This window comes from Geotrypetes seraphini, chromosome 7, assembly GCF_902459505.1.
Source record: "Geotrypetes seraphini chromosome 7, aGeoSer1.1, whole genome shotgun sequence".
NCBI classification, from domain to species: Eukaryota; Metazoa; Chordata; class Amphibia; order Gymnophiona; family Dermophiidae; genus Geotrypetes; species Geotrypetes seraphini.
In genome coordinates, this window is record NC_047090.1 from 114,737,579 (window position 1) to 114,763,692 (window position 26,114).

At 44.2% G+C, this 26,114-nt stretch overlaps 1 protein-coding gene across 6 annotated transcripts in view; it reads right to left on the bottom strand.

Annotated features, from left to right (window-relative positions):
* The window catches only part of MAPKBP1 (mitogen-activated protein kinase binding protein 1), a 363,581-nt gene that overhangs the window by 170,827 nt on the left and 166,640 nt on the right, over window positions 1-26,114 (bottom strand). For all 6 annotated transcript variants that reach the window (XM_033951898.1, XM_033951899.1, XM_033951901.1 and 3 more), the window contains exons 6-9: window positions 23,007-23,177; window positions 21,671-21,808; window positions 9,661-9,843; window positions 6,511-6,671 (exon numbers count right to left, since the gene is read on the bottom strand). In XM_033951898.1, the coding sequence (XP_033807789.1) occupies window positions 6,511-6,671; window positions 9,661-9,843; window positions 21,671-21,808; window positions 23,007-23,177 (653 nt within the window). The remainder of the gene's footprint in view (window positions 1-6,510; window positions 6,672-9,660; window positions 9,844-21,670; window positions 21,809-23,006; window positions 23,178-26,114) is intronic.

Consider the following 26,114-nt stretch of genomic DNA (forward strand, 5'->3'; position numbering starts at 1 on the left):
CATAAAAAGATGATAAGAAAGCCTGGAGTCATTAGTCCTCTCCAGGTGATGAGCAGGATCCTGCGCATATCCAGCTTGCACAAAAGTTTGTCCTGTTTGGCAGAACCTATTGGCTGAAAGGCGGGCAAACGGAGTGCCTGATTGACATGGAAGGCAGAAACTGCCTTCGAAAGAAAGGAAGGAACTGTGTAGAGAAACACCCAACTCCATGAAATGGAGAAATGGTTCCCTGCAGGAGAAGGTCTGCAATTCTGAGATTCTTCAACCAAAATCAATTCTGGCAACCAAAAACACTGTCTTGATCATAAGGTCTAGCAGGGAAGCCTCCAAAAGAGGCTTGTATGGAGCACGGGCCAAGTCCTTCAAGATGGGAACAGCCTGAGTGCCCTCCCCTCCACCCTTAGGTACAGTAGAAGAGTGACATCTGGGTGAGAAGCATGAGATACTGGCTATCTGCACTTTAAGAGATTAAACCACAAGGCCCTTTTCAAGACCAGCTGGCAGGAAGCAAAGGATCACTGTAATGGAAGCTCTCTCCTGCTCTACCTGCTCCTTGGCACACCATAACTGAAAGGTCTTACAAGTCTTAGCACAAGCTGCAACTGTCACAGACTTCTTAGCTCTAAGGAGAGCCATAACTTCTGAATAGCCCTTCTGAATCAAGGACGTGTGCTCAAGAGCCATGATGTAAGACCAAAGCATTCTGGCTTCTCAATCAGAACCATTCTTGGCTGCGAAGCCCTGGATGAACAGGCAGGTTCAGGGAAATGCTCCTATGCAGACACACCAGATCTACATACCAAGGTTTTCGGGGCCAGTCTGGAGCCACCAGGATCACCAGACACCGATAGGACGCTATCCTGCAGATGATCCAACCTATCATGGCCCACAGAGGAAATACATAGAGAAGCAGATCTGTGGGCCACGGCTGAACCAGGGCATCCAGCCCTGCACTTCTCTAACCGACTTTGCAACTGTAGAAGTGGGCTGCTTTCGTATTCTTTGCTATGACCATGAGGAGGAATATGTGGCGCAGTGGTTAGAGCTATAGCTTCAGCACCCTGGAGTTATGGGTTCAAAACCCCGTGCTGCTCTTTGTAACCCTGGGCAAGTCACTTAGTCCTCCATAGCCTCAGGTACATTAAGAACAAAAGAACATAAGCAATGCCTCCGCTGGGTCAGACCCGAGGTCCATCGTGCCCAGCAGTCTGCTCACGCAGCGGCCCAACAGGTCCAGAACCTGTGCAGTAATCCTCTATCTATAGCCCTCTATCCCTTTTTCCAGCAGGAAATTGTCCAATCCTTTCTTGAACCCCAGTACCGTACTCTGCCCTATTACACACTCTGGAAGCGCATTCCATGTGTCCAACACACGTTGGGTAAAGAAGAATCTCCTAGCATTCATTTTTAATATGTCCCTTTTCAACTTTTCCGAGTGCCCTCTTGCTCTTTTATTTTTCGAAAGTTTGAAGAATCTGTCCCTCTCCACTCTCTCTATGCCCTTCATGATCTTGTAAGTCTCTATCATATCCCCTCTAAGTCTCCTCTTCTCCAGGGAAAAGAGCCCAGCTTCTCCAATCTCTCAGCGTATGAAAGGTTTTCCATACCTGTTATCAGACGTGTTGCTCTCCTCTGAACCCTCTCGAGTAACGCCATATATTTCTTAAGGTACGGCGACCAATATTGGACACAGTACTCCAGATGCGGATGCACCATCGCCCGATACAACGGCAGGATAACTTCTTTCATTCTGGTAGTAATACCCTTCTTGATTATACCTAGCATTCTATTTGCACTCTTAGCGGCCGCTGCGCACTGTGCCGTCGGCTTCATTGTCATGTCCACCATTACCCCAAGTCCCTTTCCTGGGTACTCTCCTTCAATAACATCCCTCCCATCGTATAGCTGTACCTCAGGTTTCTGCTTCCCACATGTAGTACTTTACATTTCTCAACGTTGAACTTCATCTGCCATCTTGTCGCCAATTCCCCTAGTTAGTTCAAGTACCTTTGCAATTCTTCGTAGTCCTCTTTAGTCCGAGCTCCACTAAATAGTTTGGTGTCATCCGCAAATTTTATTATTTCACACTTCGCCCCTGTTTCTAGATCATTTATAAATATACAGTGGTACCTTGGATTACGAGCATAATCCGTTCCAGGAGCATGCTCGTAATCCAAAATGCTCGTTTATCAAAGCGAGTTTCCCCATAGGAAATAATAGAAACTCGCTTTGATACATTCCCCCCCCCCCCCCCCCGAGAACTGGCATTGCTCCCCCCGAAGGCCACCCCTGCAATCTGGCTCCCTCCCAAACTTGAAACTCTCTACCACAATATATAAGAGATGAAAAGGAACTCAGTCTCTTTAAAAATAAATTAAAAACTTTCCTTTTTAAAGATGCTTTTAGTCTCTAAAACAAATACTTTTTAAACAGTGTAGCTAATGTCATCCCTCCTTATGTTTTTTCCTTGAATGTTTCCTTTTCTTCTTTTTAAAACATTTATTATGTAACTTTTCCCCATTTATCATTTTGTGTTCTTGTTTCGTCTGTTTATGAGTCTGTTTTTTACCTTTTATATAATATTTTTATATGTTTTTTAAAATGTTCATATATCTTATTGTAAATCGCTTAGTAAATTATGGATAGGCGATTAATCAAATTAATAAAATAAACATAAAACATAAACATAAACATTATCTGGGCCTGCGTACCGACACCGGCATGTTCTGTGAGTTGGTGCCGGTGCCTGAAGATCTGTCTCCTCTTCTTGCTGGGCCTTGAGCATCTGCGCATGCTCAAGGCCTGCAAGTTCATGTCAGAGAGAACGTGAACTCGCAGGCCTCGTTTCTGATTGTAAAACCGCTTAGATAACCTTGATAGGCAGTATATAAAACATCTAATAAACTTGAAACATGCTTGGTTTGCCCCAAGTCTGAACTACGAGGGAAAATGCCTTCTGAGACAGGGACCACTCTCTGGGATCCAGAGTCTGATAGCTGAGAAAGTCATTTTGGACTTTCTCTACTACTGCCATGTGGGCAGCAGAGAGAGCTTGCCAAACATCATCTGCCCTTTGCAGGGTAATCTGCTGAAAGTGGCCTCAGAGGCTGAGTCACCCGCCCACTGTCTGATCCAGTGTATCTGGTGGGCAGAAATGGAGTAAGCCGAAACCTTACCCAGAACTGTAATGATGTCATAAAGAGCATCGGTCACGTAATCCACACACCCCTTAAACATGTGGGGACAGGAGTCCCCAAGCTCCGACGAAGTCTGCAGTTTGGTATGGAAGGCTTGTACTATGAAGGAGGCAGCTGCTGTAGCTTTGATGCCCAAAGCCAGCGCCTGAAACTGTCTTTTCAGTACCACATCCACTCTACGGTCCTGCACATCCTTTAGCATCACTCCAGGGAAGAGAGGTGCATTTGGTAACCTGCTTCACTGTGAAATCCAACTGGACAAACAGCTGCTAGAAGTCTGGAGCCATAGGATAGAGATGAGACATAGCTTTGGCCACCTTAAGCGAACCTTCAGGTGTTTCTCACTAGTCAATGTCCAAGGAAGTAAGATCCTGACGAGCAGGAAAAAAGTTTGTCTGTGCACTGTGAAGGACTGCTGGGCGTCAAGCATCAAAATAGACAGGGTGTCAGAAATGACTTGGGAAACTGAAACTGACCTGAAAAGACAAGGGAGGGATCATCACTGTGATCCACCGTTGCTCCTGCCACTTGGCTACTGGAACCCGAAAGTGATCTCACATCGTCAACCGTTGCAGAAGAGCCCTGCAATAAGAAAGGAATGGAAAGGGACTTCCAAATCATTCCAGTCCTGCTCTGAAGTGTTGCTGACACTGGGAGCATGCATGGTATGAGGTGGGGGTGCCTGCTTGGGAGAAGGATCCCCCTTAGGTAGAACAGGCAAGCCAGAAGGCAACGCAGCGCTTCCCAATCCTATTAAATAGGCTTTCCATAAAAGGCTGACAAAATCGGAGAAGCCTTGCAATGGGGACCTGAGGCTCCTTGCATAACCCCAGACTGGAGAAGAAGAGATGCATCATCCGCCACCAAGCACTCGTATTTTGCCCCATTGCTCTTCAGTTCATCCAAACAGAATATCTTCCCCTTGGACTGGTTTGTCTGGGATTTCGGGGGATCTAAGGCTTTGGAGGACTGACTGGGGGGCCAAGCCCAAAGCTCCCGCCCTTTCCTCCCATGTCCCGCAGCACATGGGACACAGCCTTTCCTCGGTCATTCCTCAACTCTGTGCAACCAACACAGGATCCAGAACTAGAAAGGCATTGGACATCCATCAGAGGCAGTCATTTGCAAAAACGAGCAGTTTTGGAGGCAGAAAAAAAAAAAAAAATCACTAAAAATTTAAGATAGTCACCATCAAAAAAATCATGCCAAAAATGGGCCACTGGAGCTAAATGCAAAAATAAAAAAATAGCGTTTTAGGGTTTTGGAGATGTTGCCAAGGTTTTTTTTTGTTGCATCAAGCCCTGAATAGTTTTACACCTTTTTTTTCTGTAAGAAAATCTTGAAATCAAAAAAAATTGGCAATAAAGAAGATGGAGTTGATTTTAAACCTCAAAGAGTATCCGGAGGACAAACTTCTCTCAGCAGCTTAACTCACCTTGAGTATGGATCTGCAATTCTGGTTGTTGCATGTCCAAAAAGATATAGCAAAATTAGAAAAGGTACAAAGAAGGGCAACCAAAATGATTACACTAGATGGACCTTCAGGTCTGACCTGTATGGCAATTCTTATTTTCTTAAATGATTCAATTTTCAAAATCAAAAGCCCTGGCTAAAATGCCAAGCATCAAAAAAGGGATGACAAAGGCAAATGTAGAAAAATACATTCAGAACAGCCAAAAAACTTGGGAGAATTAAAGGGTATGAAGGTCCATGCATGTGTCACTGAGATGAAAAAGAGGCAAAAAAAAATTCAACTGAATACTGATATGAGACATATGTCCTTTTGGTTCCACAGAGAAAGACGAACCAAGGTGGGTCAGAATGAAAATACAGAGCTGAACGCTTTCTTCCACTCTTCTCCCATCTGTGAGATCCTGGTATCCTGCTCATCCTTGGAAAATACATAATTCATAGTCTCACAGACCCAACAGAAATGCAAGCAATATGAGCACATTTACTAGAAGCCTTTTTCTCACTTCATCTCTTCCATATGTACAAATATCTGCTATGAACTATTTGCAGAATACAGAACAAGAAATAATCAATGATTGAGGTGCTAAACTTTGTCTCTGAAAGTTTCAGGTGAATGCTAGAGCTGCCCGATTCAGGGAAAATATTTTTCAATTAGATTTGGCCCATTAAATTGATTTTTTTAAATTCAATTAGATTAACTTTTCCTGCCCAATCAGGCATTTTTTTTCAAATGTTCTAGCGGATTTATTTTGTAGCCTTTTCACCCATTCCAGCTGCCTTTGCCCTCTCCAACCCCACACCTCTCTCTGTTAGGTCCTAGCTCACGCTCACTAACACCAGCTCTGGCAGGATACACATTTCAAATCTGACATATTGCAATCACAAAATAAAAAATTATTTTTTCTACCTTTTGTTGTCTGGTCATTTTATTATTCAAATCATGTTGGGCCCAGGCTCTGGTTTCTGTTTGTCTTCTATTAACTCGCTCGCCCAGGTCTCCTGCCCATTTGATGTTTTTTTCTTTCTCCATGCTCACCATCCATCTTCCATCTCTGCATCTTCCCTTCCACTAACATATTCAATATTTCTGTTTCTTTCCCAATGTCTATCATCTCTCTCGCTCCCTGTTTTGTGCTCTGGGTCAAATATCTCTATTCCCCTCCATGTAGCATTTCTCTCTTCCTCCCCTCCATTTTCATGTGCAACATTTCTTTCCCTCCCCATGCACCATCTCTCCCTGCTTTCTAACCTATGTCCAACATTTCTCCCTCTCTCTTCTCTATGCATGTCTCCCTCACCTCCATCATATGCAGGATTTCTCCCTCACCCCTTTCTACCTCTTTGTTGCATCTCTCCCTTCCTCTCTCCCTCCTTGCGCAACAGCTTTCCATCCCTCCCTCCCATCTCCCTGAGCAGAAGCTTTCCCTCTCTCCTATCCCCCTGTGCAGCATCTCCCAACTGACCCCCCCCCCTCTAATATGAGATCTGACATATGGGCCTCCCAAAGCAGCAGCAGCAGTGGCCGGCAGGAAGAGGCAGCTCTCTGAACATGCTGCTTCTGGCCTGCTCCACAAGGGCTTCCCTCTGCTGCATCAGTGATGTCATCAGTGACGCAACAGAGGGAAGGCCCTGGCGGGGAAGGCCAGGAGCAGCTTGTTTCAAGCGTTGCCTCTTCCTGCCAGCCACTGCCACCACTACTTTAGGAGTCCTGGAAATGTCAAGACTCACTGAATCAGTGAGTCCAATTTTTTTTAGAAAGTGAATGGGTGAATTGATTTGAATCAGGCAGCACTAGTGAATGTTTTGGAATGATCCAGCAGCTGATAGTACTTCTTCCTACCTGGCTTCAGTAACGGTGGCAATATCCATGCCCAGGTGGTGTGGTTTAGGTATTGTGCTAAGAAAGTGTAAATTGGCTGGGTTGAAGATACGCACAATACCATCTGCACAACCGCAGAAGATGTAGTCCTGGTTCACAAAGATACAGTTTGCAACTGCTGTCTGCAGAGGACACAGAGAAATTGGAAGGTAATCATCAGCTGCAGTTTTTAGAAGCACGCAATTACAACAGCTAACATACATTCAAAGGCTGAAATGGAGTGAGACTCTAGGGAATGGAGATTTGGAGAAAAGCTAAATACTTTGGATAGGGAGGTGGGAAAGGTGGTTCTGACAGAAGAACACTTACACACTCTTCCTCATCTCAATACTTTGATTTGTAGAATTACTCAACCACAACTCCCCCCAACATTCCTCAGACACTGAGAACACTACAACTCCAGTCAGAAATCTGAACAAGGGGCATCATTCAGCTGGCTCAGATAAATTCAGGAGAAGAAGCAAACTTCATAGTATAATCTTTTCTTTCCCCCAAGACACAAACACACACACACTCTTTATGTGATTAGATGTATCTCTAGCACAGACATGTCATCTGAATACATGCAAACGCACTAAATTAGAAGTTGAAAAAATAGACCACCACAAGAAACTATGTATGGAGTTTAGGCCAGGAGCAAAGGGCAAAGTGCTGTAAATTAGGAGACACACGAGGTATATGTCAAGCATGTAGGATGAACACTGCCAAAGATGATAGGTTCCAGTGAGAAGATGGAAATGACAGGACATTGTCAACTTACTGCACAGTTGTCTGTGTTCTGAGCAAAGATTGGATAGCAAAAAAACATAAAAAGGGGTAAGAGAAATTTTACTGAAGAAAGAATACGCTTCTTTCTAATAAAGTTCATCCCACACTTATATCCCACGTAACTGCTATTTTATCACTAAAATATTTCTTGTGATCACAGACGAAGAAAACAAAATAGCACATTTCCAGGCCCCTCCCATTCGTCATCCTCATTCCCTTCCATAATGTTCTGCTTATATGTATGGCAATAGTAGTAACAGCACAGGACCCTGTATATCAGGGTACCCTGACAGACTTCAGAACTGTACTTGGGTTTCCAGTCTAGTTTGAAGCCCACAAAGGATGAGGGAAAAGAACTTGTGAACATTCATTTACTCACAAGGTCTCACATGCTGTCACTGCTAGGAATAGGTCATAGAACAGGCCCTGTGACCCTCCCCATCTACTGATGATGCGACCCCATTCAGTATTCCAGTCTATAGTTTGCAGGGCTTTTTTTTTTTTAAAAAAGGGGGTATTAAGTACCGGCACCTTTTCCATTGCTTGATAAAACTGACCCAGTGGCGTAATAGGGGGGGAGGGTAGTCCACCCTGGGTGCCATACTGGTGGGGGAGCAACCCCGCCTCTTCCCATTCCTCCCCTCCATGGGCGCGGCCTCCTTTCCCTTCCCTCATATCTCTAGTTGAAGTTGTTGTTTGTGGTGGTCAACATGCTCATCGCGACCCCGTCGGCTGTCCCACTGACATCATTTCCAGGTGCTGTGCATAGGAAGTGATGTCAGAGGGAGAGCCGAGAGAGTCATGAGGAGCACGTTGTTGACCGCTACAAGCAATTACTTCAACTAGAAATACAAGGGAAGCGGGAGAGGGGGGGGTTTGGAGCAGCAGATGGGATTGGGGAAGAAGCGGGGAGGGGTGCCACCGCCCCGGGCACCTCTCACCCTTGCTACACCACTGAACTAACCCATGGTCCCCAAGTATTAATATAAAAGTTCAGGTAGTGCCGCCTTTTCATGGATTCTGTGGCTGGATGCAAGGGGCTTGGCTACTGTGGGGTGGGTCCCTCAGTGATCACTTGTATACAAAAAAAGAGATGGTGTGGGGGATCCCACCTATCAAAATACAGCTATCAGGTCATTCTTCAGGAGTGGGGTGATTACTGAGGGAACAATCCACAAAAATACCACCTATCAAAATATAATAAGCAATTATATGAGAGGAAAAGGATCTCGGAAACCTGCTTGATTTTCAGGAATAAACCTTAACCAAGACTTAGAAGGTTCCACGTTTCAGGCTGCCTGCAACCACTAAGGGCTCCTTTAACAAAGCCGCGCTAGGGCCTTAATGCGCGGAATAACGCGCGCTAAATTGCCCCGAACGCTAGCCTCTACCGCCTCATTTTGAGCAGGCGGTAGATTTTCGGCTAGCACGCGCTATAGCATGCGCTGAAACACTTAGCGCACCTTCGTAAAAGGAGCCCTAAGATAAGTGTGGGTTGTCAGTCCAAATTAGATTTGTAAGCTCTCTGAGTAGGGGCCATCTATTGCTTGTTAAATGTACAGCGCTGCATACGCCTTTCAGTGCTATAGAAATTATAAATAGTAGTAGTAGCAGCAGTAGATGACCATATTTTCTTGTGCCACAAGTTTTGGACTCCTGGTGGCACACTTCTCCTTTCTTTACCCAGCAGCAAATTGTTGAGAATGCTAACAATTAACATGGCAACTTTGCACTCATAGTGCATTAATTTGGCTGTTAACTATGGTAACTGAAAAATCTTACTGCACTTTTAGTAAATAGTGCCTTAAATGTCTATTGATTTTTCTCCAATTAAATATTTTAATTCATCTACTTGGCTAATTGACAAACATTAAGATTGTAAAAGCATTAGCTTAGCAGCATTTAAAAAAAGGTTTGGACCATTTCCTAAAAGAAAGTGCATAAGCTATTATTAAGATAGACTTGGGAAAATATACTGCTTATTTCTAGGATAAGCAGCATAAAATCTTTTTTAGTCTTTTGGGATCTTGCCAGATACTGGACTTGACGGACCTTGTTCTGTCCCAGTATGGCAATGCTTATGTACTGTCTCTATATCTATGATTTAATGACGTATGTAGGTCAAATGACATGCCAACTCAGATATCTATATAAGATATCTGGAAATCCTGAATAGCAACATTTTCTAAAATTATATATACATAATGCTTTAAGCTGAGAAAAAAAATTTCCACAGAAAAATATTCCAGAAAACCCACATTTTTGAGGCTGCAAATACCCTGGTTTGAGACCAACAGGCTTACTGGAAGGGTTTATCTTAATACAGAGCGCCATGAAACTCACCCTCAGCTCCACCCACTTATCCAGCAGCCTCTTGTCATTGAATTCACACAGGAGGCCAGAAGAAGTGATGCAGAAAGTGCTGTCAGACTTCTTTCCCCTTCCACATGCCACGTCAGTGAAGAAATTATTCCTCAGCTCACCCAACAAGCCTGAACGGCCCAACAATGGGACGGTTGTATTCACCTGCCAGAAAATAGTAACATTACTATAGAGTATATCAAACATGGTCTGGATAAATAATGAGACATTTTAGAACCTGGGTATGCATAGGATATGGTTTATAATATATTTATCTTAATATCCCAGCTCTTCAAAAGAATATACGGTAATAGAGCAGTTTACAATCTCATTAAAACGCATAACAGGTTAAGAAAAGAATGCCATTATATATTTAGCTCAATATCCCAGCTCTTCAAAAGAATATAATAGAGCAGTTTATAATCTCATTAAAACATACAACAGGTTAAAAAAAGAACGACATTTCAAATAGACAATTGGGAGCAAGCTCAAAGACTGCCATAACCACCATCACTAAGCATTAAAGGCCTGGTGGAACAGGTAAGATTTCAGGGACATTTTAAATTTGAGGAAAAATAATTCACTTACACAAAGCAAATGGCAAGTAATTCTAAAGCAAAGGGGTAGCACAGATAAATGATCATTATTGGATCAAGTCCAAATGAGCATTTCGAACAGAGTTTATATGTAGGCAGCTGTCATGTAGTGATTGCAGTGCCCTTGACAGCAATGTTCCCTCTAAGCTAAGAAAGCAGATGTGCAAGTCATGATATTAGTCCTTATTATTGATAATTACCAATTGAGACAAGTTTTGTTTAAATTCGCTTGCATCTGCTTTAAATCAGTATTCGGTTTGGCTCCAATTTACCTTTCCTCTCATTTTGAGCTGTATAGGCCTACCAAGGTTACTCAAAGTTTTCATCTACTAGCCTACCCGAATTTAAAATCTTGCCAAGACTTTTCTAGATAGAACACTTGCATTTCAGGCAGGCAAAATGCACACTTGGTTAGGTGTAACTCTCACAGGCCTTGTCTTCCTGTTCTTTTAGGAAACTGGTTAAGACCAATTTGTTGTTGTTCTTACTTTGCTGTATTTCCTGTATAATGTATTTTCACTGATTGCCCAGTTCTCTTTTATGTGAACCGCCTAGAACTGCTGGTGTGGTGGTATACAATACTGCTGCCTGATTCAGTTACCAACCCTCCCCCCTTGCCCTCTAAAGCAGGAGCAGCAGCCAGTGGCGTACCTAGGGGGGGGGCGGGCCGCCCCGGGTACCAGCCCTAAGGGGGTGTTCCCGGCCTTGCCGTTCAGTCCCCCGCCACCCCCGAAGGACCGCTCGCCCCACTGACCTTCCTGCACCATCTGTGAAGCAGCCCGCAGCAGGATCGCGAAGTCAGCGTCAGCATCCCTGCGCTGCTTCCTGCGCCGCGATCCCGCCCCACCCTGAAGGCCTGATGCCCCGACCCACACCGAAGGACCGCTCGCCCCCCTGGCCTCCCCGCACCACCTATGAACAGCCCGCAGCAGGATCGCGAAGTCAGCGTCAGCATCCCTGCGCTGCTTCCTGCGCCGCGATCCCGCCCCTCCTCTGACGTCAGAGGAGGGGCGGGACCGTGGCGCAGGAAGCAGCGCAGGGATGCTGACGCTGACTTCGCGATCCTGCTGCGGCTGTTCATAGGTGGTGCGGGGAGGCCAGGGGGGCGAGCGGTCCTTCGGGGTGGGTCGGGGCATCAGGCCTTCAGGGTGGGGCGGGCGGGCAGACAAGCCTTCAAGGGGGGACAGGCCTTCGGGGGGGGGGGGGGCAGGCCTTCAAGGGGGGCAGGCAGGCCTTCAGGGGGGGGGCAGGCCTTCGGGGGGGGGGGTGTAGGCCTTTGGGGGGGTGCAGACCTTCAAGGGGGTGCAGGCCTTCAAGGGGGAAAAGGCAGGCAGGCCTTCAAGGGGGGGACAGGCCTACAAGGGGGGGACAGGCCTACAAGGGGGGGGACAGGCCTACAAGGGGGGGGACAGGCCTTCAAGGGGGGGGGACAGGCCTTCAAGGGGGGGGGGGGACAGGCCTACAAGGGGAGGGACAGGCCTACAAGGGGGGGGGGGACAGGCCTTCAAGGGGGGGGTGCAGGCCTTCAAGGGGGTGCAGGCCTTCAAGGGGGGACAGGCCTTCAAGGGGGGACAGGCCTTCAAGGGGGGAAAGGCAGGCAGGCAGGCCTTCAAGGGGGGACAGGCCTACAAGGGGGGGGAGAAGCTACAAGGGGGTGGGACAGGCCTTCAAGTGGGGGACAGGCCTTCGGGGGGTGCAGGCCTTCAGGGGGTGCAGACCTTCAAGGGGGGGACAGGCAGGCAGGCCTTCAAGGGGGGGACAGGCCTACAAGGGGAAGGGACAGGCCTTCAAGGGGGGTGCAGGCCTTCAAGGTGGGACAGGCAGACCTTTAAGGGGGGACAGGCCTTTGGGGGGGGACCATGATTTAGAAGTACACAGAGGGAAGGGGGTGTTCAAAGAGACATGCATATGCCAAACTTTGGGGGGGGAAGAAATAATGGGTCTGAAAATAGAGGAGAGGGAGAGAGATGATGGACCATGGAATTTAGGGAGGGAAGGAACAGAAAGGGAGAGAAATTGGACACAAGGGATGGTGTGGAGGAGGGATAGAGATACTGGATAGGAGGGTAATTAGGAAAAGAAACGGAGAGATGGTGGACTCTGGGATGGTGGGGAAGGAGGGAGAGATGCCGGATGAAAGGGTATTTAAGAAAAGGTGGATCTGTGGAGGGAGATGAAAAAAAGGAAAGATACCAGACTTCCTGGGAAGGGAAGGGAAATGGAAAGGGAGGACAGAGTTGGCAGATGGATGGTTAGCATGCAGAAAGAAGGAGACCCTGGCAAGCAAGTTATCAGAAGAAAACCAGAGCCTTGGACCAACAAAATTTGAAATATAACCAGACAACAAAAGGTAGAAAAATTAATTTTATTTTCTGTTTTGTGATTATAACATGTCAGATTTGAAATGTGTATCCTGCCAGAGCTGGTGTTGGACTGCAAACGTGAGCTAGGATTTAACAGAAAGAGGAAAAGTCCTTTTTGTTTCTTTATTTTATTTACACCACAGCGCCAGTGTGGTTAGGAGAAGCCAAAGGGGGTGAAAAAGCTATAAAACCCACCAGGAGTTTTGAAAAAAATCACCCAACTGGGCAGGAAAATCGAATTGAAAAACCAATTCAATAGGGCTGAATCGAATCAAAATTTTTTTTTCCTGTATCTGGCAGCATTAGTTTGCGCTACTGTCTTAGACTTTAGGACCTGGGATTGGGGAGAGATGGCATCCTCAGTACTTTATAATGCAAGTGAAACGAGGATTTGGTCAGACTTTTGAAGGGTCTGCAGAAAAAAAAATATTGTATAGGCCGGGGACATGAGACAGCAGGAAATGGGAACTTTTCTTCCTTCTATTTTTGTGAATGGAAAGGCTGAGGATGTCAGAGAGGTCAGTTAAAATATGTGCTTTATAAGAAAATATAATAATGTGTTTTATAAAGTTTATAGCATAGCTGGCCTACCCAGTGAGGTGTTCCTAGTGGTGATGGTGGCAGCGTGTCAATGTGTTGAGAGGAAGAGGTGGTCTGGGAAATTCTGCTGAGCAAACTACGGGCCCATTTCCACCCCCCAGTTAGTCCACTCCACTCAACTGATTCACACACTGAGTGGGTCTTTGGGTGTTGTTTTGGGATCTCTTCCAGTGGTTTATCTCCTTCTGGTCCAAGGAAGGAAACTTTGTTATCCTTAGCATTGACCTACAGAATATGTTTGTAACAGCGCTGCTTGTGTGGCATTAGGCTATGTAGTGATCGAAAGAAAAAAACAGACCTTTGCACATTTTTGCACTATATGGTGGGTGTATGAGGAGATTCACATTTCCTGCACAGCTAAGTCCATGTGAAGTTACCTTGTGCTGTATTTGACATCTAGCAAGGTCTCTGTTTGAAAGGAAAGATCTAAACTTAAAAATGAAGTGGCCAGAAGTTATGGTAAAAGCAGATAGTGTAGCTGGTTTTAAGAAAGATTTGGACAAATTCCTGGAGGAAAAGTCCATAATCTGTTATTAAGACATGGGGGAAGTGTCTGCTTGCCCTGGATCGGTAGCATGGAATGTTGCTACTCTTTGGGTTTTGACCAGGTATTAGTGTCCTGGATTGGCTACCATGAGAATGGGCTACTGGGCATGATGGACCATTGGTCTGACCCAGTTAGGCTATTCTTATGTTATGTTCTCATCTGTAGGGGCCTTTGTTTTCACTTCTTATTTTAATGTATTTTTTTTCTGGGAACTTATCAGTGTTTTTTATAATGGGAACAAAAATGGAAGAGAATTAATGTGTGTGGAATGGGGGGTAACTAATTTCTTCAGCTAAATAATTCAATCCACTTCAAACAGACATAGGAGAACTTGTGCACCATTCACACACCCTCCAACCAAAACGTCAAAAGAAAAAAACTGTTCGACAACCTCCTAGCCATTCGAGCTGCAAACACTCGACCCCCAACTCTACAACCAATTGATATCAACCACAGACTGCAAAACCTTCAAAAAGAAATAAAAACCCTTCTATTCAAAAAACACATAAAACCGAACTAACACAATCAGAACTGTCCCACTCCCAAGCATCACCTGCAACTACTCCATATGTACTTCTAATGTCATGACAATTTAGACATAATTTATGTTATGTTATGTTTGGAATAATGGTTACATATATGAGGTTCAATAAAAGAAAATTTTCACTGCCTGTTTCTATTCTGACCATTTATTCCATTTCATGGTTATTGCAAAAAAAAAAAAAAAAATTTTTTTTACATGGGGGGGGGGGGGGGGGGGTGTCAAAAAATGATGGGCCCCGGGTGCCACATACCCTAGGTACGCCACTGGCAGCAGCGCTGAATCTTGCTGGCTTGCCACTCCTGCTTTAGGGGGTGAGGGTCAGTCAGGAAGTGCTGCCTTGGCCCTTTGAAGCGTTCCCCGGCTTCCCCTTGGCCTCCCTGCTTTTACCTAAAGATATTGGCAGCTTGCAGAGAGGATCGCAGTGCTGTAGTGATCTTTGCAGGCTGCCATCATCCTCAGCACCACATTCACTCTATCACGGTCCCCTCATTCTCAGGGGCGGGATCGCAGCAGAGCGAACGTGATGCTGAGGACGATGCAGCCTGCAATGATCACTCCTGCACTGCAATCCTCTCTGCAGGCTGCCGATTATCTTTAGTTAAGAGCGGGAGGCCACGGGGGAACATGCAGGCCTTTGAGGGAGGGGGGCCCTGGTGTAGAGGTACATGGAGGGAGGAAAGGGGGTTTCAAAGAGACGTGCATATACCAGACTGGGGGGGGGGAGAAATAATGGGTCTAAAAACAGAGGAGAGGGAGAGAAATCGTAGACAATGAGATTTAGGGAGGGTGGTAATAGAAAGGGAGAGAAGGACACAAGGGATAGTGTGGAAAAGGGGTGGGGGATAGAGATACTGGATAGGAGGGTAGTTGGGAAGAGAAAGGGAGAGCTGGTGGACCCTAAAGTGGTGGGGAAGGAGGGAGAGATGCTGGATGAAGGGTAGTTAAGAAAAGAAGAGATGGTGGATCTGGGGAAGGTGGGGTCCATTGCTGCAGCTGCGGGAATGAAGATGAAAAAAAGGAAAGATGCCAGACCTCCGGGGGAGGGAAGGGAAACGGAAAGGGAGGACAGAGATGGAAGATGGATGGTTAGAAAGGAGACCCTGATCAGAAGACAACCAGAGCCTGAACCAACATGATTTGAATAATGACCAGAAAACAAAAGGTAGAAAAAATTATTTTATTTTCTGCTTTGTGATTACAATATGTCAGATTTGAAACGTGTATCCTGCGAGAGCTGGTGTTAGACTGCGAACGTGAGCTAGGATTTAACAGAGAGAGGAAAAGTCTATTTTGTTTGTTTATTTTGTTTACACCACAGAGCCAGTGTGGGTAGGAGAGGGCAAAAGGGGTGAAAAGGTTATAAAATAAACCCATCAGGATGTTTGAAAAAACACCCAATAGGGCAGGAAAATCGAATCAAATTTTTTTTCCTGAATTGGGCAGCACTAGTATCTACTATAATAAAACCCTAGCCACACATGCGCACTCTTACATGTGTGTTCCGTGATCTCTGATCTGTGATCAGTAGGTCCGTGGCTGGCAAGAGTGCGTATGCGAGCTTACAATGGTCCCGCATTCACAGTCTGGCTGACTCCCTTACTAAAATTTTTTGCAGTGGCGGCTCTTCTTGCATCTGGCCCTGTGTCCAAAGCTTCTCTGAAGGCTGGCTCCCATGAAAATGTAATTTTTCTGTTTAAAGCCGCGGCGGAAGCTTCTCTCAAAAGCCACACCAGCATTGGAAACCTTCCTGACATCAGAATGTCAGAGACAAGGCTTCCGAAGCTGGTGCGCCTCTTGAGAGAAGCTGCCGCGGCAGCTTTGAATAGAAAAATAACATTTTCATGGGAGCCAGCCTTCGGAGAAGCTTTGGACACAGGGCCGGATGCAAGAGGAGCCGCCACCGCGAAAAGCTTTAGTAAGGGAGCAAGCCAGACCGCGAGTGTGGGGCCGTTGTAAACGCGGATTGGTCAAGAAGCCGCCGCTGCCCGCTTTGAAATTTGGGGGACTTCTAAAATGTAAGGTGGCCCGGCCTACCAAAAACCCCAAGGCTGCATGGTTTGCAGGTAAGGGAGAAGGATTCCTAATGCACAGTGGGGAAGGTACTAGTAAGGGAGAAGGGTTCAGTGGCGTACCAAGAGGAGGGCAGTCCGCCCCGGGTGCATGCCTTGGGGGGGTGTACAGCCGGCTGTTCTCACTGCCTCTAACGCCAGCCTTGCAGCTCAGGACTTCCCCACACCTGCTCCCCCCCCCCCCCCGATCGCTATTATTTTAAACGTTATGGCAGCCGCGGCGCTGTATCCATCGAAGGAGACTTCTAACCTCGGCCTGCCCCGGAACTCTTCCTGCAGCCACTGCCCGCCTAGGCGGGAACAGGAAGTTGCTGTTACAGGAAGAGTTCCGGGGCAGGCCGAAATTAGAAGTCTCCTTCGATGGATACAGCGACACGGCTGCCATAACGTTTAAAATAATAGCAATCGGGGGGGGGGGGGGAGAGCAGGTGTGGGGAAGTCTGGAGCTGCAGGGCCGGCGTTAGAGGGACTAAGAGCTGATGGTACCGCAGGGTCCTGCGTTGGGGGGAGAGAGGAAGAAAGAAGAGTAACTGAAGCATTGGCAATTTGGGGGGAGCAGGTGTGGGGAAGTCCAGAGCTGCAGGGGAGAGTGTTGCTGTACCCAACTGGAGGGAGAAGGAAGACGAGGGAGGGAATGAAAGGAGATGCCAGGGCTTGGAGGGAAGGAGGAAGGTATACCAGACTAAGGGAAAAGGAAGGGGGAGATCTCAGAGCATGGAGGGGGAAAGAAAGGAGAGAAATGCAGAGAATCAGGGAAGGGCAGATACCAGACCGTGGGGTGCGAAGGAAAGAAAGGAGAAGAGAGAGATGCCAGAGCATAGGGGATGGCTTGGTGACAGAGAGTAAAAAATGGAGAGGTGGCAGAGCTGAAATCAATCATGTACAAAGGAGAGAAGGGGCACAGGATAGTTATGAAAGGAGCATAGAAAGAAGGAAGATGTGGTATGGAAGAGAGAGAAGGCAGACATTGGATGGAAAGGGCAGAGAGGGCAGTGACTGGAAGGGGCAAGACAGAAGGTAAACAGTAGATGGAAGGGGTAGAGAGAGGGACAGACACTGAATATAAGTGTGGGGGAGAGGAGGGACAGCCACTGAATGGAAGTGTGAGGGAGAGGGGGAGCAGACGCTGGAAGGAAGTGGAGAGGAGAAAGAAAAAAGGGCATATGCTGGATTGAGGGACGAAGATAGAGTTAGATACTGGAAGGGGTGAGGGAAAGAGGTGGCAAGCTTTAGGTAGACAGTAAAAAAGGACATTGATGAGAGGGTAGTAAGAACGTAATCTAGACAGATGCAGAAAATAAACTGAAAAGGAAAATGAGAGAAAAAAGGGAAAGGGAGAGTGAAGGAGAGGAGAGAGATGCCAGACCAATGGAGGTGAAAGGAGAGATGGAAGAGGGAGGCATACAGTTTCTGGAAGGGGCATAGAAGGAGAGAAGATGCCGTATAGGGGAAGAGAGACAGCAGACAGTGGATGGAAGGAAGAGAGTTACAAGAAGATGAGGAAAGCAGAAACCACAGAAGACAAAGGTAGAAAAAAATTTTCTATTTATTTATTGCTTTAGGAGACATGTGTCACTGTTTCTGTTGGGTTGCATTGTATGCAGAGTCCAGCTTCTTACTGGTTCAATTTAACCTTTGTCTATGTATTTCTATTTTATCCCCCCTTTTACAAAACTGTGGAGCATTTTTTTGTGCCAGTCATTGTGGTAGCAGCTATGATACTCAGAATTCTATGAGCGTCAGAGCTGTTACCACTGTGGCTAAAATCCACACTACAGTTTTGTAAAAGAGGGAGGGGTTAGTTTGTGATTACATATTCCATACTAGGCGAAAGTGTTTTCTTTGTTCTGTGTATGGTTTTTTGTTAGGCTTGACTGCAGGATTGATCTGTACTAGTCTGGCTTGTTTAGTTTTACAACGGGTGTATTGATGTTGTACTGCTCACTGCATTATGTAAGATGCTGCCTTTTCCTAGGTACTCATGTGTGACGTGTGGCTTATTACAAAAAATCATGTTTTCTGTACAGATGGGGGGTGTCAAAAAATGATGGGCCCCGGGTGTCACATATGCTAGGTACGCCACTTGAAGGGTTCCTAATGGACAGTGGGGAAGGTACAAGTAAGGGAGAAGGGCTACTGGATAGGGGGAGATAAAAGTAAAGGAGAAGGGCTACTGCTAGATAGGGGGAGCAGGGAATGGGGGGGTGCTGCTGGACAGGGAGGAGGTAAAAGTAAAGGAGAAGGGCTGCTAGCACCCGTTAATGTAACGGGCTAAAAAACTAGTTCAAGAATAAAGCTGTTATTATTATTATTCTTCTAAGCAGCAGTTGGTTAGGTTTGAACTGGGCTGACGTGTGAAGGTGGTGCAAAGACAAGCAATTTTTGAAAGTTATGCCAAATTATATTAAAAAAAATTGAGACATAAAATGATTTCTATTGAACTGGAAAGAAAATATAAAGATGTACATAAAATATACATATTAAAACAGAATACAGTACAGTGATATGAAAAAGTTTTAATCCCCCTCCAATCTGATTTCCCTTATTATTGCAATATGTAACATTGTACTACAACCATAAAATAATTTACTGAGCAATGTTTTTGGTAGGTTGCCAAAGGACCACCAGGCTTCAGTTCCACTAGCCTTTAGTTTGCTTATTACCAAACATGGTTAGAGCAGCCAGCCGAGAACTAGGGAAACCAGGACTCAAATCCCACTGATGTTGCTTGAGAAACTTAAAAATTATAAGCCCTCCAGGGACATGAAAAATACCCATTGTTCTTGAATGTAACTTGCCTTGTGCCATTACTGTATAGTGTGTGAACTTAATGCAAAACACCACAAATATTACTCAGGACCTTCAGAGTAATTCTAACATACCATAATAGCAGTAACTTCCACAAGCCACACAAACACCTACCTAGGAAAAGACAGTACTAAAAACACTGCAGTGACTACTAGAACATCAATAAAATTATTGGAAAATTAAACAAAGCAAATTAAAACAAACCAATCATGCAATCAATGGTAATAGAAAACTATGGGCTCCTTTTACTAAGCTGCGTTTAGCGTTTTTAGCGCTCGCAGCATTTTAGCTCACCACCCTCTTAAACTTCCAATCAGGCTTCAGGAAACATCACAGCACAGAAACAGTGCTACTAGACATCATGGACGACGGCTGGAAAATTCTGGAAGGAAATGACGCCTTGTGAGTACTCCTAGATCTAAGTGCTGCTTTTGACACTATCGATCACTCTCTTCTCCTGTCCAGGCTAAATAATATTGGAATACAGGATGTTGTCCTAGGATGGTTCTCGTCCTTCCTAAACGAAAGATCACAGAGCTGATTGTTGAATTGAGGCCTGAGAAGGTTACTTGTGAGAATAAAGGCTATTGTCACTATGGGGCAGGGGGAAGGGAGGGAGGCTTGGGGGAAGTTTAACTGAGTTTTTTTGAATCAGTGTACTGTATGTAAATATACCGGTGAGGTTAGTGTAAGCAACATCACCAACTCCCAGGAAGTGCTGCCTGGACTGAGGTTGGAGGAAAGAGAGATGAAATTGGGAGAAAAGTGATGAAAACAAAAGTTTTGACAACTGTAATGTTTGGGAAGCCTAGTTTTTACAAGTGGCTTGTTTCGATTGGTTGTGATTCTAGTTTGTAATGTACTTATATTATCTGTGTTTTAAATTTGGTACATCAGTTATATTTCTCAGAGTATTACAAGTGTCTTTCAGTGGTATCCAGCTGAGCTTGTGTACATGTGTGTATTAAGGATAAAAGTAATCTGAAAATAACGTTGAACTTGTCATTTATAGACCTAGTTCCTGTTCATGGTAGTGTTTGAAACTGGAAGGATAAAATGAAAATCTGAAAGTAATTAGATATATACAGGAGATTCAGACTGAGGGCAATTAGGGCTTTGATAAGTACTCGGCATGTTATATGCTGATACTCTTGGATGTTCCATAGTACTCCAATATTATTATACTGCTGTGAAACCTACAGATATTGGTTCAACCCCTTTGAGCAAGTCAATTAAACTCCTTGTGACCAGAGCCTAAAACATTGCTGAAATAAGGAGACCATGTAATGATAGAAACATAGAAACATGATGGCAGATAAAGGCCAAATGGCCCATCTAGTCTGCCCATCTGCAGTAATCATTATCTCTTTCTCCGAAAGATCCCGCATGCCTATCCCAGACCCTCTTGAATTCAGACACAGTCTCTGTTTCCACCACCTCTTCTGGGAGATTGTTCCATGCATTTACCACCCTTTCTGTAAAAAAGTATTTCCTCAGATTACTCCTATCACCTCTTAACATCATCCTATGCCCTCTCATTGCAGAGTTTCCTTTCAAATGAAAGAGACTCAACTCATGCGCATTTACATTACGTAGGTATTTAAATGTCTCTATCATGTCTCCCTTCTCCTGCCTTTCCTCCAGAGTATAGAGATTGAGATCTTTAAGTCTGTCCCCATATGTCTTATCACGAAGACCACACACCATTTTAGTAGTCTTCCTCTGGACTGACTCCATCCTTTTTATATCTTTTTGATGTGATTACCATACACATTACCATCATGTTGAGCGCTAAATGCAAATAATAATTATGACTTTGTGATCTTGGGATAGAATTTTCCTTTATTCTGTTTGTCAAGCTCTGACATTCTCAAATTCATTTCAGAGTTTAAGGGAAGGGCTGGCACAACCTGCATAGCTTATTCAAGCTACTGAGAAAGAGGAGTTGCCAACTCAACACACAGAACTATTTGTTTCTAACATAAAGCACAGTAGTTCACCTCTCCCTGCTTCCACTTTTCCAGTCATCGCAGGCCATCAATACATTCTGTGCCTGCCAGCTGCTCCCTAACTGAAGTGTCAGCATCAAGGGAAGTGGGCATCATTCTTGCCATCACCAGGGAATATGAATGATCAAGTCTAGGAAACACACTCATACTAAATACATTTATATAAATATAGAAACATAGAAACATGACGGCAGATAAAGGTCAAATGGCCCATCTAGTCTGCACAGCTGCAGTAATCAAAGTGGGATAGCAATACAACATGGATGAGAAGGGTTTTAGCAGCAGAACTGGAGGAAGAGAGGAGATTGATCAGAATTAGAGACAAATTACAGGTTGATAGGAAATGGGAGTTTAAAGAGTCAAAATGGGCTTGCAAGACTGAGGTAATAAGGTGGTCAGGGAATAAATAGAAAAGGGGGTCAAAAGAGAGACATCTTTTTTCCTCTGTGCCCCTACCTTGGAGGTCTTGCTCTCATCCAGGTACCAAAATTTGATATGCCGGTTTCCAGCAGTAACAAAGTAGCTACAGTCCTCTGAGAATGATACAGCTGTCACTTTACTTGATACTTTGTTGGCTGCCACCACCACATTTTTCTGCAAAATAAACCAGTCAAAGATTAGAATTGGTTGGTGTTGTAGAAGGGGCTCTATTACATGTCCAATGTTGGGCCTTGAGCTTCTGAAACATCATAGTGGAAGCAGAAAAAGTTCAGAGAAGGGTAGCAATTGATAAAGAAGATGGAACACTTCCCTTCTGAAGAGAGGCTAAACAGGTTAGGGTTCTTCAGCTTGAAGAGCAGAAAACTAAAGAAGCCTATGTTAGATGTCTATAAAGTCAGGGGGTGCGATGGAATAGAAACAGAAAATGGTTGTTTAACCTTTCAAATACCATAAAAACAAAAGGACACTCTATGAAACTAAAAATGAGAAAGTTGAAAACAATCATAAATCTTGTTTTTTACACAGCATATAATTAGGCTGTGGAATTTGTTTCTGGATATGTAAGTAGTCAATGTGAATAACTTAGATGGGTTCAAAAGAGGTATGGACAAGTTTCTGGAGGAAAGGTCCAAATATTATTAGCCAAATAGACTTGGGCGTGCTATTTTTCATCCCTGGAAATAAGCTATGAGAAAAAAAAATAACTTTCTGGAATATGCTGAGTACTTGTGATCTGGATTGGCCACAGATAGTCAGTAGCATACCTGATGGGCTGGAACCCAGGGTGGAGCACCCCCTCTTCTAGCCAGAACACCCCTCTTCTCCAAGTAGTAGGAGAGGTTGCATGGCCATCAGCTTTGTTGGTCCCCCACCCCAGAACAGGAGATTAATGTCATAGGGGGCAGGGGCCGGTGAAGCAAATGGCTGCACGCAGGTGGACCACAGCCCCGCAACTGCTTCAGCACCCCCCAACTCCCTGCACACAAGGCAGATTGCCCCTACCACTCCGTCCTTGATGAGATTTCTAGATTCAGCATAGTTTTTCTTATGTTATGTATGTTATGAAATCTGTTAACACTTATGTAGAGTTTACACATTGTAATAAGCTCCTTGCTTGAAAAGTTATCTACACCTATATTCATAGGGCCTCTAAGAATCAAGGCATCTGTCCAGTTTGAACAGAGCTCATTTGACCCAAAAGTAGTATCTATGAATATTCGTGAGAGAAGATGCAGGAGCCTTAATTGGGAGATTTTCAGTTCAGTCCTTTCTTTTGTCCAGTTTCTCTCTCCTACATCCAATTCTGATGTTTTTGTTTGTAAAATCATTACATGTTCCTTGACTGCCATACCTTCCATGCCCACACGTTAACAATCATGTCATGTTGGTAGCCAACAGAGATGATGTACTTGGCGCTGGGTGAGAATGCCACACAGGCAATACCATATTTGTGCTCCTGGAGTTCTGCCACCTGGGCACGCTCAGCAACATCCCAAACTCGTACTGCTGGCATGTGTCCACACTAGAGGAGAGAAAAAAAAGAGGAGGAGAATATATTATCTAGTGTGAGCAAGCAAACTCATATTAATGGATTATCATTTTCGTGCTGTCTTTAAAAATTACCACCTGTGTAAGCGCCCGTTATAAACTACCCTCATAAAAGCTAGAGATTTAAAATGTTTTCCCATTTAAAAAAACAAGGATTTAATTCAAAACTGATAAAATAAAGGTAAAAATAAGACTAAGAAATCATCAACTTTGAAGTTTCTGATTAATTAATTTTATTAATTTAATGTGCTTGATATACTGCAATTCGCATCAGAAATGCAGCGAAGCAGTTTACAAATAAAATAAAATCATCAAGAGAGTGAGAGTACAGAAAAAGAGGGTACAGCTAAGTGTTCCTACAGCAGTATGTTTGCTTGAATAGCCAGGTCTTCAGAAGTTGGTAGTTTTTTTTTAAAGTGTTAAGTTTTGAGTTCCAGTGGAAGAATGTTCCAGAGTTTGGGGGCAATATATGCATACATAGTTTCACAAGTTATGTCCAGCCACAAGCATAAATGTGGTGGCAACTGAAGGAGTGCCAATCGGGATGAGCGAAGGGAGTGGAAATATATGGCAAGAATAAGTTAGAGATATAAGGTTTAAAACCACTGGAGTGGGTGGTTTTAAACCTTTGTGTCTCACTAGTTCTGAACAAGTATTTATCCACCCACCTTCCTGGCCAGCATCTCTCCTCCTCTCCCCACACCTCCCAGATCCCTCCACCTAAGCGGGGTGTGGCCAGATGGGCTTCTGCGCACTTCCAAGTGCCTTCTGGCTAGGACACTAAAGTGACGGGCAGGGTCAGGAACTGATTGAGTGGAAGACTACAGAGGATAGTGGTCAATGGAGATCGCTCTGAGGAAAGGGATGTTACTAGTGGTGTGCCTCAAGGTTCTGTCTTGGGCCTGTTCTTTTTAACATTTTTATAGGGAATATTGCTGAAGGGCTCTCGGGTAAGATTTCCCTCTTTGTGGATGATACCAAAATCTGCAAGAGAGTAGATACCCTGGATAGTGTAAATAATATGAAGACAGATCTAGCGAAGCTTGAAGAATGATATGAAATTTGGCAGGTAAAATTTAATGCTAAGAAATGTAAGGTCATGCATTTGGGCTGCAAAAACCCAAAGTAACAGTACAATTTAGGGGGTGAAGAACTTATGTGCATGACAGAAGAGTGAGACTTGGGTGTGATTGTATGTGATGATCTTAAGGTGGTCAAACAGGTAGAAAAGGTGACGGCGAATGCTAGAAGAATACTAGGGTGAATAGGGAGAGTTATGGTCAGTAGGAAAAAGGAGGTATTGATGCCCCTGTATAAGACTTTGGTGAGACCTCATTTATCCTTTCAGGTTGCTTTACATATCGGTTTCCTCTTCTTAGTTCCACTACAATTTCTTGTCAACCAATGGAGTCCTTTTCCCCTATTCCAGTCATTCAAAGTTTTAAATCTAAAATCAGTGTTAAAACCTCTTTTACTCCTCGTTCCTCAAATTACATAAATATACCATTAACTTATATAAAAAATAACCCAAATTCTGTGGCCGCTAGAGAAAGCCAAATTAAGATTGGTTTAATTAATACTCGTTCCCTCAAAACCAAATTTCATCTGCTTAAAGACTTAATCAATCATAATTCATTAGATATCCTATGCATTATAGAAACTTGGTTAATTAATGGGGAAGAAGCTTATCTTTCATATGCCTGTCCTTCAGGTTATTCTTTTCTTTATAATCATCGATCTCACAAGCGAGGCGGTGGATTAGCAATTATATTTCGTAAATCTCTAGTAACTGTCACCGAGTGTTCTTCAGCTAACTCCCCTATAGAATTCCTACAATTTACTGTCAATATTAGGCCAAAGATAGACGCACTTCTTCTCTACCTGCCTCCTCCAATCACCCGAGATAATTTGACTCATTTACAAGCCTTATTGTATGACTTTGGTTCCTCCACCCAAAATCCTTTAATCCTCGGTGACTTCAATATTCACTTCGATGAGGTGAATAATCATAACACTATAGAAATACTCTCTCACATCAATCATCTGGATTTATATCCCCTTCTTAAACTCCCCACTCACCAAGCAGGTCATATTTTGGATATGGTTTTAGTTCCCAAATCAGCCACCTCTAACTATTTTCTTGGTCCCAATTTTTCAGTCCCTTGGTCTGATCATCATTTTGTCTCATTAACTTATAGCTGTCCACATTTTATGGTTTCTTCTGCTCACAAAACCTTCGTTTCAAGAGACTTGCGTAAACTTTCATTCGAATCTATAATTTCTATTTTCGACCTAGAACTGCTCAAAATTATTACAGGTTCTTTGGATGACTCCCTCGCTCTTTGAAACAGAAATGTCACATCTCTACTTGATAAATTAGCTCCACTCCAAACTAAAACTATTACCGCTCGGAAAACGCAAAATCCTTGGTTTTAGCAGAACTAAACACCATAAAAAACAACTGCGATCCTTGGAGCGCTGTTGGAGACACCAAAAAACCATAGTTAACTTAGAAAAATTTAAAGAACATTCAAGATATTATAAATCTAAAATTAACAAGGCAAAAATGGATTATTTCTCACAACTAATTGAAAAAGCTCGAAACCCTTCCACTCTTTTTTCAATTCTTAAATCAATACAACCCAATACCAAACAGTCAAATCAGACAAATACCAATTTACCAACTGCTCAAGAATTGGCAAATTTTTTCTTAGATAAAATAACCTTTATTAGGACAAAATTCAATTCACAATCTACTCCTGACCCTGCATCTGATCAACCTACCCCACTTCCATTTTCTTCTAAATGTTCTCAATTTAAGCTTCCTAGCCTGACAGAAATAGAATCCCTTATTAAAACCCTTAATACTAAAGGTTCACAAACCGAAAAAATTCCCCCCATTATTTGTAAG